Source organism: Sprattus sprattus, assembly GCF_963457725.1.
Source record: "Sprattus sprattus genome assembly, chromosome: 14".
NCBI lineage: Eukaryota > Metazoa > Chordata > Actinopteri > Clupeiformes > Clupeidae > Sprattus > Sprattus sprattus.
Window position 1 is genome coordinate 32,960,896 of NC_137912.1, and position 17,373 is coordinate 32,978,268.

At 41.6% G+C, this 17,373-nt stretch overlaps 1 protein-coding gene across 1 annotated transcript; it reads left to right on the forward strand.

Annotated features, from left to right (window-relative positions):
* Positions 1-1,333: 1,333 nt before the first annotated feature.
* Positions 1,334-16,895, forward strand: LOC308375608 (major histocompatibility complex class I-related gene protein-like; the record flags this gene model as incomplete). The annotated part of the gene is made up of 6 exons (XM_080851771.1): positions 1,334-1,391; positions 13,368-13,616; positions 15,681-15,956; positions 16,060-16,350; positions 16,477-16,566; positions 16,813-16,895. The coding sequence occupies 6 exons, from the start codon at positions 1,334-1,336 to the stop codon at positions 16,893-16,895; spliced, it is 1,047 nt and encodes a 348-aa protein (XP_080707897.1).
* Between the last annotated feature and the right edge of the window lie 478 nt (positions 16,896-17,373).

Genomic DNA, 17,373 nt, shown 5'->3' on the forward strand with positions numbered 1-17,373 from the left:
TGTTGTCTGTTAATTAGATAAAAAGGGTATCCTACTGTAATATCAACCAGAAATCAGGATCAGGTTGGATTCAGAAAAAGGAGAATCACTTATTATGAATGTTGAAAGAATCCATAAGGAGTGAGAACCAGGCAACATATAGATGATCATTTTACACAAAAATTCAAAAAGAATTGACAGTTGAGCAGGTTAGTCACATTATTGTATTACAGAAAATAAATGTCCTGTTTTCTGTTAATTACAAGATAAAGATGTTAAGGATTAAGGGAAGTTAAAGTAAAGGTTAGTATGAATAGATGCCAAGAATTCTAGTGTGGTTACCTTATCTTACCTGTGTGCACTAAGACTTGACAAGGAACCATAAAGAAGATAAAACCGGTTGGGGCATGCCACTGTGATTACTCAGCTTTGATTTTGAAAGTTGTTTTCATGCACTACCTTCATACCTGCACAGTGTATTTACCAGGTACAGGTGTGGACTTCACCAGTAGGCAAAGGAAGTTTAGTTGGACTGACTGGTGTTAGACTTACAATAACAATAACAATAGCAAAATGTCTGTACAGAGTTTGAGGAGCGCCTTTAATTATTATGATTTGGACACCATTGTGGGGGTTCTGCCTCTGTCCTTGGCTAAGACCCTCGAATCACATAATACTCATATCAATGGATCAGAACACTAAATCACTGGAGCCGCAAGCTATCTGGAACTAGTAAAAACACTGGAGTAAAATCACCAAGAGAAAGCTCTGTACCAAGAGTTTCAAGGTCAATGACAGTGTTGAGCTCCTGCATCGACACTCACTATATATTACTTTTTTCACGTTGAAATGAATTGTCCGAATTGACATTTCCTAATATAGAATGGATAAAGTCAAGGTGCATCGCAGGTTCCACAGACCTCAACCGAATATGATTTTATTTTGTTTGAATTATTTCTGTGTTTAATCACTCATTAACAGTAGAGTTAGTTCACACCGCTTTACATCGACCTTGAAAAGCCTTTTAATCCTTGCTATTGACGCCTGCAATCCTGTTCAGCAGGTTTTAGCAGCAGATGTCATTAACAAAATAATAAAACTAAATATCTGGGGCATGTGGGGGCATTTTTTCTAACAAAGCATTCCAATAGAACACAGATCACATTAATCGTGCGTTCAGGAAGCCAGAAATAGAGGAAGTTCCGAGTCTTACACACGTTCAGGTGTATTCTTCCACTTGGAGGTGGGAATTTCTCAGTTGCTCAAGAACATTCCATTATAGCTTAGGCTACTGCTAGTGAGAAAAGTACAGACTAGAGGCACAATATTCCAATGAACTGAAAGCAACGTCACCATGTTGCAGCTACTGTTCCTTTTCTGTTCATTCCAGATTTCCTCGACTGTGAAAACAGGTAATGCTTATTTTATTTGGACTATTTAGCCTTAATACTTCTGTATTATACTCCTGAGCTTTGAGGTCTGAGGCTCTGAGGTGTGTTACCGCCTCCCCGCCCTTGCCAGTGTGCATGTGAGAGAGAATGTGTGGGGCGAGAGCCAGAGCGAGTGCTTCTTTCTTGTGGGTGTGGATGAAATATAAGATTTACTTGTGACTGTGATGAAATTAACTATTTATCCTCAATCAGCACTTTAAACTTGCCTTATGCCTCTGAAGCACCGCTCTTTCCCCACTGTCTTTTTAATGAGCTTCTCTGTTAGTTGTATAACCCAGAGGGCATTACGGTGGAGTGGCATTCAAGTGGGTGTATGATGTCCTGTGCTGTTGTGATTGCAATTAGAGTTATTGCCTTACAATCGAGTTCTGAGGCTACTTTTTTAATGTCCTTTGTGTGCTGTTCAAAGCTGAGTTTATGTCCAGTGTATGTCCAAGGTATTTGAAGCTCTCCACTGTTTCAAATATTTCATTATTGATCAGATTGGGTCGGGTGATGTTATGTTTTCCTCTACCCAAACTGCTTGCCATCTGTCACTGAGGACACTATGAGATGGATCAGCTGGAGGGGGAGTGTTGAGCTGGTGAAGCTTCCGGATCATCAGGTACCTTTGGATGGTGTTAAAAGAGGAGCTGAAATCCACAAAGATCTGGATCCTGGCAGGTACCTGGGAAATTGAGGTGATACAGGAGGAGGTACAGCAGGAGGAGGAGGAGGTGCAGCAGGAGGAGGAAGTGCAGCAGGAGGAGGAGGTGCAGCAGCAGCAGGAGGTGGAGGAGGAGGAGGTGCAGCAGGCATCCTTTTTGCCCCTCTTGGCCCTGGGGGCATTTTGAAGGGTTCAAGCTGTTGGTTGACAATTGGAAGGATGATTTGAAACACCAGCTTCTCCAGACACTTTATTATGATGGATGTTAGGGCAAAGATCAGTGAGTCTGGGTTTTTTGGGCACTGATTATTGTGGTTTTCCAGAGGGTAGGTATTGTGACAGACCGGTAGAATTCATGGAAGGGGGGCACTGGGATTAGCTGAAGGCTGAGCCTGTGCCGTACCGCTTCTACTGAAGAAGGGGCCAGCTCATTGGGAGGGCTCTTAGCTATTTGACGCATTTGTCTGTGAAGTCCTGAGTGTCAAAACGGGTGAAGAATGCTCTGGTGAGGAGTTCGACTTTTAACGATTCTATAAACTTTTTGTTATGTTCAGCTAATTACTCCTCACTGTCTACTGGCTATCTCCATTGGTGTGCAATCAAAAAACTAAGGTGTTCGTTTATACAGTCCTGGCTCTGTAAATTTGAACCAAACAAAGGTTTTTCGCGCAGACCAAACCATAAACAATTCCAGCCAATCAACACAAACAAAATCTTCTCCACCATCACAGACTTGACACATTTCTCTACTGGACATGTGTTCAATCTGAAACTGCTGGTCTGAAACACTTTGGAAAGCTCAGCAGGCCCCAAAGGATTGACTGTTCAGGAAAAATCTTTAAAAAGAGCCCCATCTGATGATCTAGGCTGTATGCAGACTGCCATGGCCACCAGGGGCGTTTCTAGGAATCAAAGAAGGGCGGGGGGCTTAGCCCCAAGGGTAGTGGCATGTTTGTGGCATTTTTTTGGGGGAGCCGCGGATATCCATTGTTTCAGACAGTTCATAGATTGGTTCAATCAGAAAGAGTGTGATTTTGCTCTGTAGTTTTGCTTGCATTCAGTGTATGATATCACAAGAGACAGAATTTCAGGGTCATAGTGAAATTTGACATCACAAATATGAATTTTTGAAGAGAGAGAAATCATTTTGAAGAGAGAGAAATCATTGTCCTGCTTGTAAAGGAAAGACGACAAACTATCTCTCATATCCGCTAACAAATCTTAATTCTTAAAGGTAAAGTGTCAACTTTTTAGTTGATTAGGCTACTTGTTTTATTATGAGCAGAAAATAATACGATTTTGATCAACATTTACATCCATTTTGTTGTCTGTGTAGGTTTTACATACCAGTGATATTTTATGCTCTTTTGGACACTATGCCTGGAGAATGGACCTGACAGTGTCAACTTTTGAGTTGTTTACTTGTTTTATTATGAGCAAAAGGGAATAAGATTTTGATCAACATTTACATCTATTTGTCCATGTAGTTTTTACATACCAGTGATATATTATGCTCATTTGAACACTATCACTGGGATAAAGATGAACTAGTTCAGTGTCAAATATACCATTCAATAGGGGAAAAAACATGAATAACAAAAATAAAAAAACACATTTCAAGTACATCTTAAAGCAGCACAACGGAACAATAGCTATTCGCTAAAGGTATGCTAGCAGCTAAAACTAACGAAATCTCTTGAAATGTGCTGACTTTGACATTATGACAAACTAGTTACTCAACGACTGTCCTTACACTGTCAAACATCAAGTAAGTGCAACATAAGACAAAGCAAGACAGCAAATAAGCTACTTACTAGATCGGCAGAAAGTAAACAAGTCAGGTCGGCGGGCTGCGGCAGGCAAAACTAAAGAACGCAGTTATATGCCTATGGACCCTGCTATCGCAATGGCACGGACGCGATTCTCCATATTAAAAGTCATTGTAGCGCCCCAATTTTTTTTAAGCTGTTATTTTAAGGTTAAACTGCTTATCCTAACCCTAATCCTGAAGTATAATTATTGCATATTGGGGCTTTAATGACCAAATGATAAATATCGTATTGATGGGCTGGAATGGACCCAATGCATTCACTATAATGAAGTCAAATTAGGATTCACTAGCATTAGCCAATTATAAACAACAACATTCTATAGGGACTGATATTATTGTTTCGAAATACTGAGAGATATATTAATGCAAAGAATAGAGAGATGTTGATAGTTAGGTTTCCTCCGGTAGGAGGTAACCTATTGTATCTGTTAGTATTATTATTATTATTCCGTAATGGGAGTCAATGGCAGAACCATATGGTAACTTTTTGTGAAATTTGGCACACTCATTAAGGACAGTCCCTTCTTCATTCACACCAAGTTTCATGGCTCTCAATACACCACTCTAGCGCCACCAACAGGTCAAAGTTGGACTTTTGTAACACACGCAACTTTTGAACCGTATGACCGATTTTCAAGAATGAGGTACCATTGGATTCCCTGGATCAAGACGAATTAAACAAACCCTATGGCGTCAATTTCCGGTTATATACATTTTCCGCTATTTCCGGTTTTATCAAAAACCTTTGAAAGCCTACTCCTCCTACAATTTTTGGCAAATCTTCTTCAAAATCACCAGAGATGATCTTCAGACCTAGCCTCACAAAAGTTACGATTTAGAATTTTGATCCTCACAACCGTTTGTCCGGTACAGCCACTCAAATTCAGCAGAAAAGTCGCCAAACAGGAAGTGAAGTCATATATTGGCAAATCTTTGAGAAATCAACACCAAACTTGACATGTCACTGGAAGACACTAGAACATCTTCCCATGTGCAAAGGCAACTTCATATCTTGAAAAATGATTGATATAAAGCAAATTGGATACATTGTTGAAGCTAAAATAATGTTATACACATCCACAGGTCAAAAAGTGATACTCTGATTTAATCACAAGTTCATGTGAAGACACTTCAGAATGTTTAGTACACAAATCTGAAAAAAAGTTGACTCTAAGATGAAAAGTAGATTTTTGGTGAATATTTGAAACATGCTTGCTTGGCTAATTTCTAGGGTGATTTTCAGTAGAAGGTCTCTCTCTCTGCTACTTTGCTCCTCCGCGCGTGTCTCACACACTCAGTCTCTGTCTTCACACACGTGCAGGCTTGATTTTACGCACACACATTCTCACAGACACACAGCTTGGGCCCAATCCCATTTCTCATCTCTACCCCTACCCTTACCCCTACCCCTTCGCCTTCGCTTTTTCAAACGGAGCGGTAGCGGAAGGGGTTGAAACGCTAGCCCTTCGAATTGGGATAGCACTTCAACAATTACGTACGTCATCAGTACGAAGCATCAGCTGTTACGTTACCGGAGAGCGACAGCTGTCACTCACCAGATATAAACAAACATGGCGCCTGCAGCTGTTATTTACACAATGCAACATTTCATCAAACAAGTTTTAAAATCATGAATTACAAAGAAAATACTTTCATTTGTGTGATGCTTTCCCTGCTGTTTCCGACATTTTTAAATGGACTCGCGCGATGTTTGTTCTTTAATGATCACGGGTTCGCAATGCATTGAGGGGAATCAGTCTACCCCTCCGTTTGAAGTGTGCCCTCGGAAAATCTTCGTTTGGAGCGGTAGAAAGCGCTTCCCCTTCCCCTACCCCTCTGTCTTAACGTGAATTGGGACAGCCCTACCCCTCCACATGAACGCGCAAAACGGAGGGGAAGGGGAAAGACGAAGGGGTAGCGGGAGAAATGGGATTCAGCCTTGGTGTCACACACATACATTCTCACAGACACACAGGGTAAGCGCACACAACCTCCAATCAGTCTAAACTTCAAGGCAAAAGCATTGTCAATGTTGGATATGAAATTTAATATCCCATTGGCAAGTCTGCAGCATGGATTTTTCTATACAGTGACACATTGTCACAAAATTACATTTTTCCCTGGTTCGCAATGTTTGGAGGAGGAAACCGCCATCGCTGCTTGCAGCTATATTTGTTTCTTGTATTTCGAATTTGCTCTTTCACACTCTTGCTCACTGGAGACAGTTTCTAAAAAACACAGTGCCATCGGGCCCAATGTTGCAGAGGCAGGAGAGAAGCAGACGATGTGGATGAACCCCCAGAGGTGACCCTGGAACCACCATAAAAACTGCCCAAGTGTGCTGAAGCTTCTATGGACCCTGATGAGAACAGCTTGGACCAAGCAGACCATTCCATCACAGTGGCAGAGGGCAGTGGCAGTTTTCATCCCTAAAGAACAGAACTCCAAGACCATCAAAAAGTTCAGGAGTATTGCCCTGCTGAATGTTGAGGGGAAGATATTCTTCTCAGTCATGGCAAAAAAGAATGACTTCCTACCTAATGGAGAATGGGTATATTGACACCAGCTGCCAGAAGGCCCGGATTCCAGGTTTCCCGGGGTGTGTGGAACATGCCACCATGAGCTGGTGGCAGATCCAGATTGCAAAGAGAGAGAAGAAAGACCTGCATGTGATTTGGCTAGATTTAGCAAATGCATATGGGTCAGTGCCAAACAACCTCATAGCATTTGCCCTGGACTTCTTTTACATCCCACCGAGCCTCAGGGCCATGGTGATGAGCTACTTCCAGGACTTGCACATGTGCTTCACGTTGCCGAATTCCACCACCATCTGGCAACAGCTGGAAGTGGCGATTGCAATGGGATGCTCCATCTCCCCCATCCTCTTCATCACAGCTTTTGAGGTGATCTTGATTGGCGCAAGACAGGTGGTGGGAGGAGCCCGTCTACCTACGGGACGGAAGCTCCCCCCACTAAGGAGTTACATGGATGGCATCACATGCTTGCTCCAAACTGCTCCATGCACATCCAGGCTCATGAAGAGATGAGTTGATCACTTGGGCCAGGATGAAGTTTAAAGCAAAGAAGTCAAGGAGCCTTTCCTTGCGGAAAGGGGTGCTGAATGACAGGGTCACCTTTATAATCGGTGGAGAAAACATCCCACGCATTGCAGACCAGCCCATCCAAAGTCTGGGGAGGCAATATACAGCCAGCCTCTCAGACAAGGAAATAGGAAAGACCACCCTTCAGCAGCTCTAAGCAGGCCTTGCCTTCTCCTGCCTGTACCCTATGGTGATAGATTTCAGGGGAAGCTGCATTGTGTTCTTTCCATACAGGCTTTCCGATGAGTGTCCCCTTGGGAGCCCTAGCCATTTGCAGATGAACAAGCTGGTCCTTGTATCCATCTTGCTCACACTGACAAGGTGACTTCGCACAGCTTCAGCGGCCACATTACCCTTGGGTAGAGTGTGAAATTGAAACACCACACCTTGTACTTTCCAGGTAACTGGCTTGAATCAATTTTGGCCAAAATCGATTCAAGCCTGTATGGAAAGAACACAATGCAGCTTCCCCTGAAATCTATCACCATAGGGTACAGGCAGGAGAAGGCAAGGCTGGTGATGGAGCTGAGGGACTCTACAGAAGAGACAGTGAGAACTGGGAGAAAGTGGAGGGCCAAGGAGGAGGTGCAGAAGGCAGTGGGCAGGCTGCAGCACCAGGAAATGGTAGGCAGGGTCCAGACGGGGCGCGCTGGCCTTGGTTTGGGAGATCCGCCCATTTTGTGGTCCAAAGCTACTAGGAAGGAGAGGAAGGATCTTGTTGTCTCGGAGGTGACAAAGATGGCAGAGGAAGAGTACAGGGTCAAGGCAGTGGCGCAGGGGCAGCAGGGACGCTGGACGACGTGGGAGGGGGTTGCGTGCATTTTCAATGGGAGGGAATGAGGTTCAAGACCAATATTCCACGTTAAATGGCCCCATCCATACACTGCATGAAATGTGGGATTTACGACAGTTTTCGACCCTGTGTATTGCCGTAGAAGCCCACATTGGTGTGAAAGGCCCCCCCCCCCTTCCCCTTGGCTAGGCCTAGGTTTTGTTATGTTAATTGAATTGACCTGGATTGAAACAACCCCCCCCCCCCTTGCCCTCCCCTGGTAAAGGCAATACTGTGAGCTATACAAATGCAAATAAGGCCAGCTTTTACCATCTTTTATCAGCTTGGTAATTAGTATGATTACAGTCAGAGAAAAGGAAGGGAACACAAGAAAATAATTTCTCATTTTTATATCTTTTGAAAATATTTACAAATTGTCATTAGCAAAGTTTACAGAACTCTGTGTCATCCTACAGGATTTAGCACTTAATATGCTAAATTTCAGCCAGTGTGCAGAGTGGCATAACAACAGTAACCTTTTCCCTTGTCTTGCTTAACTGCACAGTGGATGTGTGTACAACACATCTCCCAGCAATGCGTTCTATAGGGAGGAACGATGCTGGGTGGGTGGTGTCTGCTCCCTGCAAACTCCAAACTTCTACTGGCTTTCCGTAAAAATGTCTGTCAGGATGGGGATTAAGCCTAGAAACTTTAGCTAGAACATGTTTGCATGTAGTACTTTTTGTCATGACATTAACAACTAAGAACGGCTTTATAACAGCTGGTCTTGGTTCAGATAGAGGGTCAATGATGGGCACCTCAAAACTGTTAGTGTTGGCGAACCACTCATTATATGCTGATCTCTTTGCTCTAGATCCTTCTATGGAGAAATATACATTGAGATATGATACCCTTTTGCATGTCATGCTAAAACAGTCAACCTCAATTATACAGTTGTTAGGGTACATCTGGTGATACATTGTTCGTAAAGCACATCTGTCATGCTCATCCAAGATAATCTTATGGAATGGAGAGATTGGCAGAACGTTACAGTTTTCTAAGACACGTTACAGTTTTCTGAACACAATATTAGTTTGTTTAATCAAAAGCTACATTGAATTGAGAAAATCTTTACATTTTAATCTAGTGCAATTAACTTTTACCCAGCACCACTTTTTACAGTGTAATTGAGTGTTGGCACACACAAGTGATTATGTACTGTATAAATACCAATGTCTGTTTTTAAGATAGCTGCACTAATATACTCAAAATCATACATTGTATATTCTTCATGCAGCTTTGTCCCCAGCAATTTAGACCTCCATAAAAATATTATAATTCCATATATTTCCCAAGTTTATGTGTCAGGTACTTTAGATTTATTTGTTGACTAATAGCCATCGTCCAAACACACGCGTCGTGGGCGCACGAACGGTCTCGCGAGACAAATGAGATCACCCCCGCCAACAATTTCAACCTGAACCGCGGAATTTAAACTGCTGCCAGAATGCCAATGCGAAGACGTCTCCAGTTCTCCACTCCAGTTCCCTCTCACGGGAATCTCCTACAGCCGCATCACAGCTGCAGCTGTCCAGAGCCGCCCATGAAACGAAGGGCGCATAATCCAAAAATCGGCGTAAGTCTATTAGTTTTTAGGTGATTTCTTCTTACAGATATACAAGGCCTCAGACTTTGCCCGCAAGCAATGTAAATTATCCAGGGAAATCATTGTGAAACGTGCCAGAATGTCCATGCCTGTTGCTTAGCCTAACTCTGAAAATGTGTATTGTAGGCTACTACTTCAGGAAACTGAGGCGTTTACACAACAGAGAGGATAACGCCATGCAATATGAACCAATGCAAGGGTGAGATTTAAAGAAAAATACTGGATCTGTTCAGCTAAAGTCGGTGTATCATTCTCTATCATTCAACTAAACTATTGACATTTTGTTTTTCACAGATTGAGCTCACCGCATAACACGGCAGTCACAACAGATTTGGTGGTTGCCCTGTCCCAGTGTCCGGACATGAGCGGTGTGGACCATGGAATTATTTTAAGTAAGTGACCTTATATATTACTTTTGTTTTCCGTTTGTTGTTATCTGTGGCATCTGAGGTAGCACAACGATGTTATCTGTTATTTAACTTTTAACTAAATTATTTATTTTCCAGCGGCTTGTAAGACGTATTACGAGACTGTCCGGAGAAATTACCGGTACAGCCAGCCAAGCCTTGCTGTCCAGGCAGCGGCCACAAAATCTGCAGCCCGTCTTCGCCAGAGAAGAAAGAGGGTAAGATTGATAAGGATTAGATCAGCTGTAGGCTACAGTAATTGCAGCGCACGGTCCTTTGTAATCGTGTTAATAAAATGTGACGTTTTTGCAAATGTAGCATACATCCCAGCCGTTAAACACATTTGATGGACGAAATATAGAAATATGCTTAATTGTTGTGTCAGCACAGCGGCACTAATTTGGTTTATCTTTACAGCTGTTGGAGGCGAGGACGACTGTCTTGACGAGGGACGAAATGGACCTATGGCAGGACGTAACTCTGGACCTGATGTCCGATGAAGAAGATGGCACAGACGAGGGGGGAACTGGCTGGATCGTCCGGCAGCCAGTTTTCAGAAGCAGCGAGCTCTCTGACCTGTGTGCGGCTCTGCAGGGAAGACTCGACCTGGACCCGAGATATGCGCTGACGCACCATAGAAGGCTTCGTGTCGGCACACCTTCGCCAAGACTACCACCACCGGTGTATGACTCTGAGGCTGCAAAGAGACATTTCCGCCACTATTAAAGCCGTTGCAAAAATATTTTGTCCCAGTGCTGTGTTGCTGTTATTGCTGCTGCTGTTTTTTTTCTTTTGTCTGTTTTTCTGTGTAAATAAAGCTTTGGTTTTCAATTCCTGACTAATGCTCGATTTGTCTAAAGCAATTGCCTTTCTATTAGGCCTACTATGATTATGATTATTTAAATGATTAATAAGAAATTCATTAATTTCATATCTAACCATTAGGGCTGGGCGATTTTTCGATTTCGATTTTAATCGCGATGTAATTTTTTTCTACGGTTTTAAATGAGACGTTCGATTAGACGGCGCCTTCAAAAAAAAAAAAAAAATCAATGTTTTCACAGACCCGCGAATACAGCGCCGCACGTAGCCCATGGGCGTCGCGACAATGTAATTGGGGGGGGACAAGACCCCCTCACTTTTCAAAACAAGTCGTTTCGACCCCCCCCACTTTTGCAGTCAAAATAGTGCGTGCGTGACTGCTGGTCTACTAGTCCATTATTCTTTCCATTGCTTCACAATTAAATCCGTTCAACTTTATCAGTGGGGAATACCCACAGCAATATAAATCCACTCCGCGTTTTCCTGGTGTACTACGCAGCCTCATCACGCACGCAGATTCAACTGTCATTAATGTTCATTCATTCTCTGATTTGATCGGAGCGTCGCGCTAGAAGCAGACCACAGAAATGGACATACGGATTTTTTTTTCGAAGAAGAGGAAAGTAAGTCAGAGTTGCCCAAGTTTTACCTGTAGTGGACAATTAAGGACCACCCAATGGACATTATCTGGCTATAATCGTATTGTTATTGCCATAACAACCGTGAGCCAATCTGGCGTTAACGTTAGCTAGCTAATGGCAGTTTTTCTAACGACAGCAGCGACTAAACACACACTCACCAAAGAAGATTTTTTTTTTTAATGTGTCACTCACTTGTATACCTCTCTTTGACTCACACACGAAAGATGATGTCAATGCCACAAGTAAAATGAACATTGGTGTGCTGGGCATGCTGTCAAGCTTTGCCATGTATGAAAACTATTTCCCCTACGTGAACCGTTTACTTCTGGCAGCTTCCATCCTTAAAGACTTTGGGTTTCAATACACATTTGGCCATTTCTGACCTGAACAGTCATACTTTAATGAGGTGGTCAGTTTGAATGTAGCCAACATAATTATCAGGCCACCAAACCTATATCAATTGTGAATTTGATATGCTGATAACATGATTTACATCTCAGAGAAAAACATGGTAAAATGCACCAGAATGCGGGTATTTGCATGTACGTTTTTCAAAAAATTTTGGGGTGATTTTGTTCATATCGTGATATAAAATCGAAATCGAAAATTTTTGGGGGAAAAAATCGAAATATAACTTTTTCCCATATCGCCCAGCCCTACTAACCATTATTAGTAGCCTATACTATTATACATAAATTATTAATTTCGTTTTTATGAGGCAATAGCTGTTAATGGGAGGGGCTACGATTTTGTCAGTTGAAAGTTGACCAATAGGGAAGAATCTCTTTCCCCAATCACAAGACGGTTACATTTTAAATCATGGTCATTTTCAACCAATGGCTGCATTGTGTGTGAGGCTACAGTCAATATTCTAATAAGAGCCTTTCACACCTCTGTCAGCGGGAGGTGATAATTAACACATCGCCCCCCTCTCCCCTCTTGGTCTGTATTCGGGAAATTCCGTGAATTTGCGGCAGACGGAAATTTCGGGGGAATGTCCGATATCAACCAGGAATGCATATCATTCGCGGCAGTATCACAGCGTTTACGGGCCCGATAATCTTGCTTTACGTGCAGTGATAGTCCCCTCGATGCGGTGGAGTCATCGTGTACCCTTGGCAGAGAAACAGCCCGAAAGCATAATGTTTCCACCGTCATGCTTGACGGTGGGGATGGTGTTCTTGGGGTCATATTCAGCATTCTTCCCCCTCCAAACGCAGCAAGTCGAGTTGATGCCAAAGAGCCTGATTTTTGGTCTCATCTGACCACATCCTGTCTCCCAGTCCTCCTTAGAATCATTCAAATGTTCATTGGCAAACTTTATACGGCCCTTTACATGTGCTTCCTTGAGCAGGGGGACCTTGCAAGGGCTGCAGTACTTCAAACCATTACGACGTAATGTGTTGCCAATGGTTTCCTTGGTGAATGTGGTCCTAGCTGCCTTGAGATCATTCACAAGCTCCCCCTGTGTAGTTCTGGGGTTATTCTGCACCTTTCGGATGATCCCCGATACCGCACGAGGGGATATCTTGCATGGAGCCCCAGACCTAGAGCGATTGACAGTTGTTGGGTGTTGCTTCCATTTACGAATAATCACACCAAGCTGATTGTCGATGGTTTTGTAGCCCAATCTTATCTCTGATGTCCTTGGACAACTCTTTGGTCTTGCCCATGGTGGTGAGGTTGAAGGTGTGAGTATGATTCTTTGGACAGGTTTCTTTTATACACGTCACCAGTTAAGATCAGGTGTACCTTGTTAGGCCTAATGAGGACTAATCTGTGTGCTTCTTGGGCACATGACTGGTCATTGGGAGCAAGAATTCTTGCTGTTTGCTTGGGGGTTCAAATACTTATTTTCTGCATCAAATACAAATAAAGTCATAAGTGTTATAAAATACAGTTTTCTGGATTTTTTTGTTGATATTCTATTTCTCACTGTTAAAATACACCTACCATTACAATTATAGATCACACATTTATTTGCAAGTGGCCAAACTTGCGAAATCGTCAGGGGTTCAAATACTTATTTTCCACTGTACTTATTTTCACAGGCTCTCATTCTCTGTGGGCTTTTTCAACATTGATCATTGGAGACACCCAGTTTCCAGAGTTCAGTGTGGTGGTGATGTTGGATGACATCCAGGTGGCCTACTATGATTCAAATGAGAAGAACCTGATCCACAGACAATTTAGGTCAGAGCATGAAGATGAAGAGAAAGAAGATGGAAACTTTATATTTGGAAACATACATGAAGACATGAAAGGCTTATTCTCTACGTACCAGTTCAACCGTACACATGGTAAGTGTGTGGTGCCTCAAGTACCATTTATTCAGCACTATCACGGCTTACTGCAGGTGACCAGGTGTTCCTCTTTGCGTTGTAGAGATTGCAAACTCTACCCTAGTCTCTCTGAGACCCATCAAACAGATCTATGTTAACATGTCCTACGAGCCACTTAAAGTCGTCAGATATGAAGTTTAGTCAATCTGTGCACCTTTTGCATCTCTAACAAACAACAGAGACTGCCAATGATACAACAATAGTGTGACTCCCTCCCAAGCACAGTCAGATATCAAATGGTTTTCTTCTTTACGGGTTTTTAATGAAGTCTTGTTCTCCACATCAAACCGTGAAAACTGTAATACACGGTATCAAACACATACATTCATAACGTTAGCTGGTTAGCAAACACAGCAACCAATATTACACAAAGTAAAAATACGTATCAAACAGGCAAAATACTTCGTTGGCTGCATGCTCTGAAAGAAAGTCTTCGGATCTTCTTTTGTGTCACTGTCTTTTCTTTCTCTTATTTCTTTTTCACCTTTTAATGATCTTAATATTTCTCTTTAATAACGAACATTTTAGCATGTATGTAACGACATCGGCTTCTTCTCTGTATGTATCGCTCTAGGGTTCTGTATGTATCGCTCTCTAACAAAACAGCCCAGCAGAGGCGTCAAAATAAAAGTCCCATCTGTTACTATGGTAATGATATATACAAATACAAAAATACTCCAATCGAAAACCTTTACAAAATATTAAAACTAATACAGTGGCAACAGTTACAAATATGGATACGATGGTCGTATTTGTACCTAAAAGTTGTTTGACACAGGATTTCATACCAGCCACGAATAACTTTGTATCAACTCCGTTACACCTGGGACCTTATAACTATGAATTCACACAAATGTCCACAAGTAGTTGGTTGACCAGGCTGTCATTGGTTAATGTAATGCTTGGTTAAACATTTAAAGGGAAACATCATTCATTTGTGTTACCCTTGCAACATATTTTTTGAATATAAAATCATATGGCTACCTTTGGCTACATTTCCTTGGAACAAAGTACTTCCTACATTTCTAAAAGAATTTAGATAACCCAATGATAACAGATGTTTATCTGGCCAAACATGTCTTCAGAGATTTAGTATTTTTGCTGGTTCCATCCAGGGGCGGAGATTCCATTTCATTGTAGAGGGGGACAATTTATGGTAACATTTCAGAGAGTAATTCCGGGAGGGGGGGGGGGAATTGCTTTCACAAGAGCCAGCATAAATTGCTAAATACTGAATTCTCTTATCACATTTACAAACAGAAATTCGAAGTGATTATTGAATTATCTAAACGGCATTAAATGCATTAACACGAAATATCTACTCACAGACAAATAATGTCCAAAGTTCAAGAGAAATTGATGCTCAAAATAAGTTCTATAACAGCTCAAGGACGTGTCAACAGGGAATCAAACTAGCAACCTTCTGATTACTATACGATCTCTCTACCTCTTGTACCACTGTCGCCCAATATCATCAAAACCAGCATTGTTCATGGGCCGCAGAAAAAATGACATTAATTTACCTTCAGTTAATTTAACTAATCTGGAGAGGCACTGAGATTTTATTAACTAGCATTAACCTGCCCCTGACAGGATACTGTCCTAACTGTCTAGCTAGCTATCTTAATGGTGTTAATTATTGGCATGCCAATGTGTTACCGGCAAACGTTCACGTTTTCATGTCAATTTATTATAAAACGTATGTATACTTGTGCATATCGATTGGAACTTCGTAAATGGAGTTAAGAAAAACGTATTCTTTACAAAATACAAAATAAATAATAATATTTGTTTCCAATGTTTGTTGGGGGGGACAACTTTATGGTAGGGGGGGACACGGGATCTCCGTCTATGGTTCCATCTGTAATTAAATGACAGACATCTTTATGTTCATATTTAATATTAATTTTGAAAACTAATTCAAACCTACAGCGGGTAATATAAACAATAGTTGCTGTATTTAGAGACCATTGTATGACCATTTCTGTGGAGGTACTCATTTCTTTTTCTCTGTTAAAGGAGTACATACTCTGCAGAGATTGGCTGGTTGTGAGCTACTTGATGATGACACACCTGGTCCAATCCGAAATTTCAATGCTTTCAACAGAGTGAAAGACTCAGCGCTGCAATTCAATGTGCAACAGAAGGCTCTTCAGACTGAAGGGTCGTGGAAGATAAAGTGGAGCCAAAGCAGAAAAGATTCTGTTCAGTTCATGTACACACGTTTTTACAGCACAATCTGCATTAAAGTCCTGAAGAATTTTCTCCACATGAAGAAAAATTATGTGATGAGAAAAGGTAAGATAGTTGTCTCTTGTGTTTATATATAATATGTTCAGTGAATCTTTTTTAGTAGTGTGTAGGATTACTTGTATTTACATCTACGTTTCATCCTCTGCAGTGAAGCCCCGAGTCAGGCTCCTCCAGAAGACACTCCCAGACTCTGGAGGGGTCAAAGTGACCTGCCTGTCCACTGGTTTCTACCCCCGTCACATCAACCTGACCCTGCTCAGAGACGGCCAGCCTGTGTCTGACCACCAGATCACTGGTGGGGAGCTGCTACCTAATCTAGATGGAACCTACCAGATGAGGAAGAGCCTGGAACTCAGCTTAGAGGAACTAAGAGTGAAACACCATTACTCCTGTACAGTCGAACACCTCAGCCTGGACAACAAACTAAACGTCAAACTGGGTAATTGTCGGAGGAGCTTTTTATCTTGTATTCGTTCTCTACCTATGGCAGTTCTCATGTATTGTTATCCCATGTTCTTCTTTAAGATCAGATGACATTTTTTTCATTATACATTTCTATTTGTAGATCCAGGTGTAGACACTGGGTCTATAGTGATTCCTGTTGTAGTGCTTGGAGTTGCACTTCTATTAGTTGTTGGAGCCACCTTGGTGCGGCGTAAAAGACGCAGGTAAAACAGAAAGATACAGGAGAACAACAAATCTCCTAATTGGTTTCCAGTTTTGTGTTTTTAGCAGATTATGCTCGATCAAAGAAACTAAAGTGATTTATCCGTTATTATAATCTATTTTTAACTATAAATGATCTAAAGTCCGTGACTGTCATTGTTGTCTAATTAAAATTGGCCAAGTTACTGATTAAGGGATGACAGTCTTCTTATATCTCCATCACTGTGTGTTTCAGCTCCACCCTCTGATTATGTTCCGGCCCAGAGCTCTGGGTACTCTAATCTGGAAATGAACCAGAACCAGAATCTGGAGCTGTAGATTCTGACTTTGATCTTGCTAATCAATACTCATGTTAGTATTATCCTGTTCAGTTCAATATTTTCATATTTTCATATTTGTATGACTTTTAAGGAAGATTTTCAATTTTATGCTTTATTAATATGAAACTTATTTCACTACCCAGCAAAAAAAATAAAAATACTTTCTTATTAATAGTAAATTAATGTAGAATTTAGTTTGTGGTGTGCTTCTGAAATATTAGTTCGAAGAACTAAGTCTTTAGTCTTAATACCTATTCTGTTTAAGTCTAACAGGCCTAAACATTTTCCTAATGTTTGCCATTACATTTGAAAAATGTAGCCTTTATGCAAGAAGAATGCTTTTATAATGTTGATCATTTGACACATTTAATTAAATTTGATTCCATTTGGTGGCTTGTTACATGAACAGTTATGGAGCATTTGAGTTAAAAGAAACCCTTCTTACAAAGGTGTGTGCTGGGGCACAATTCTAGGGG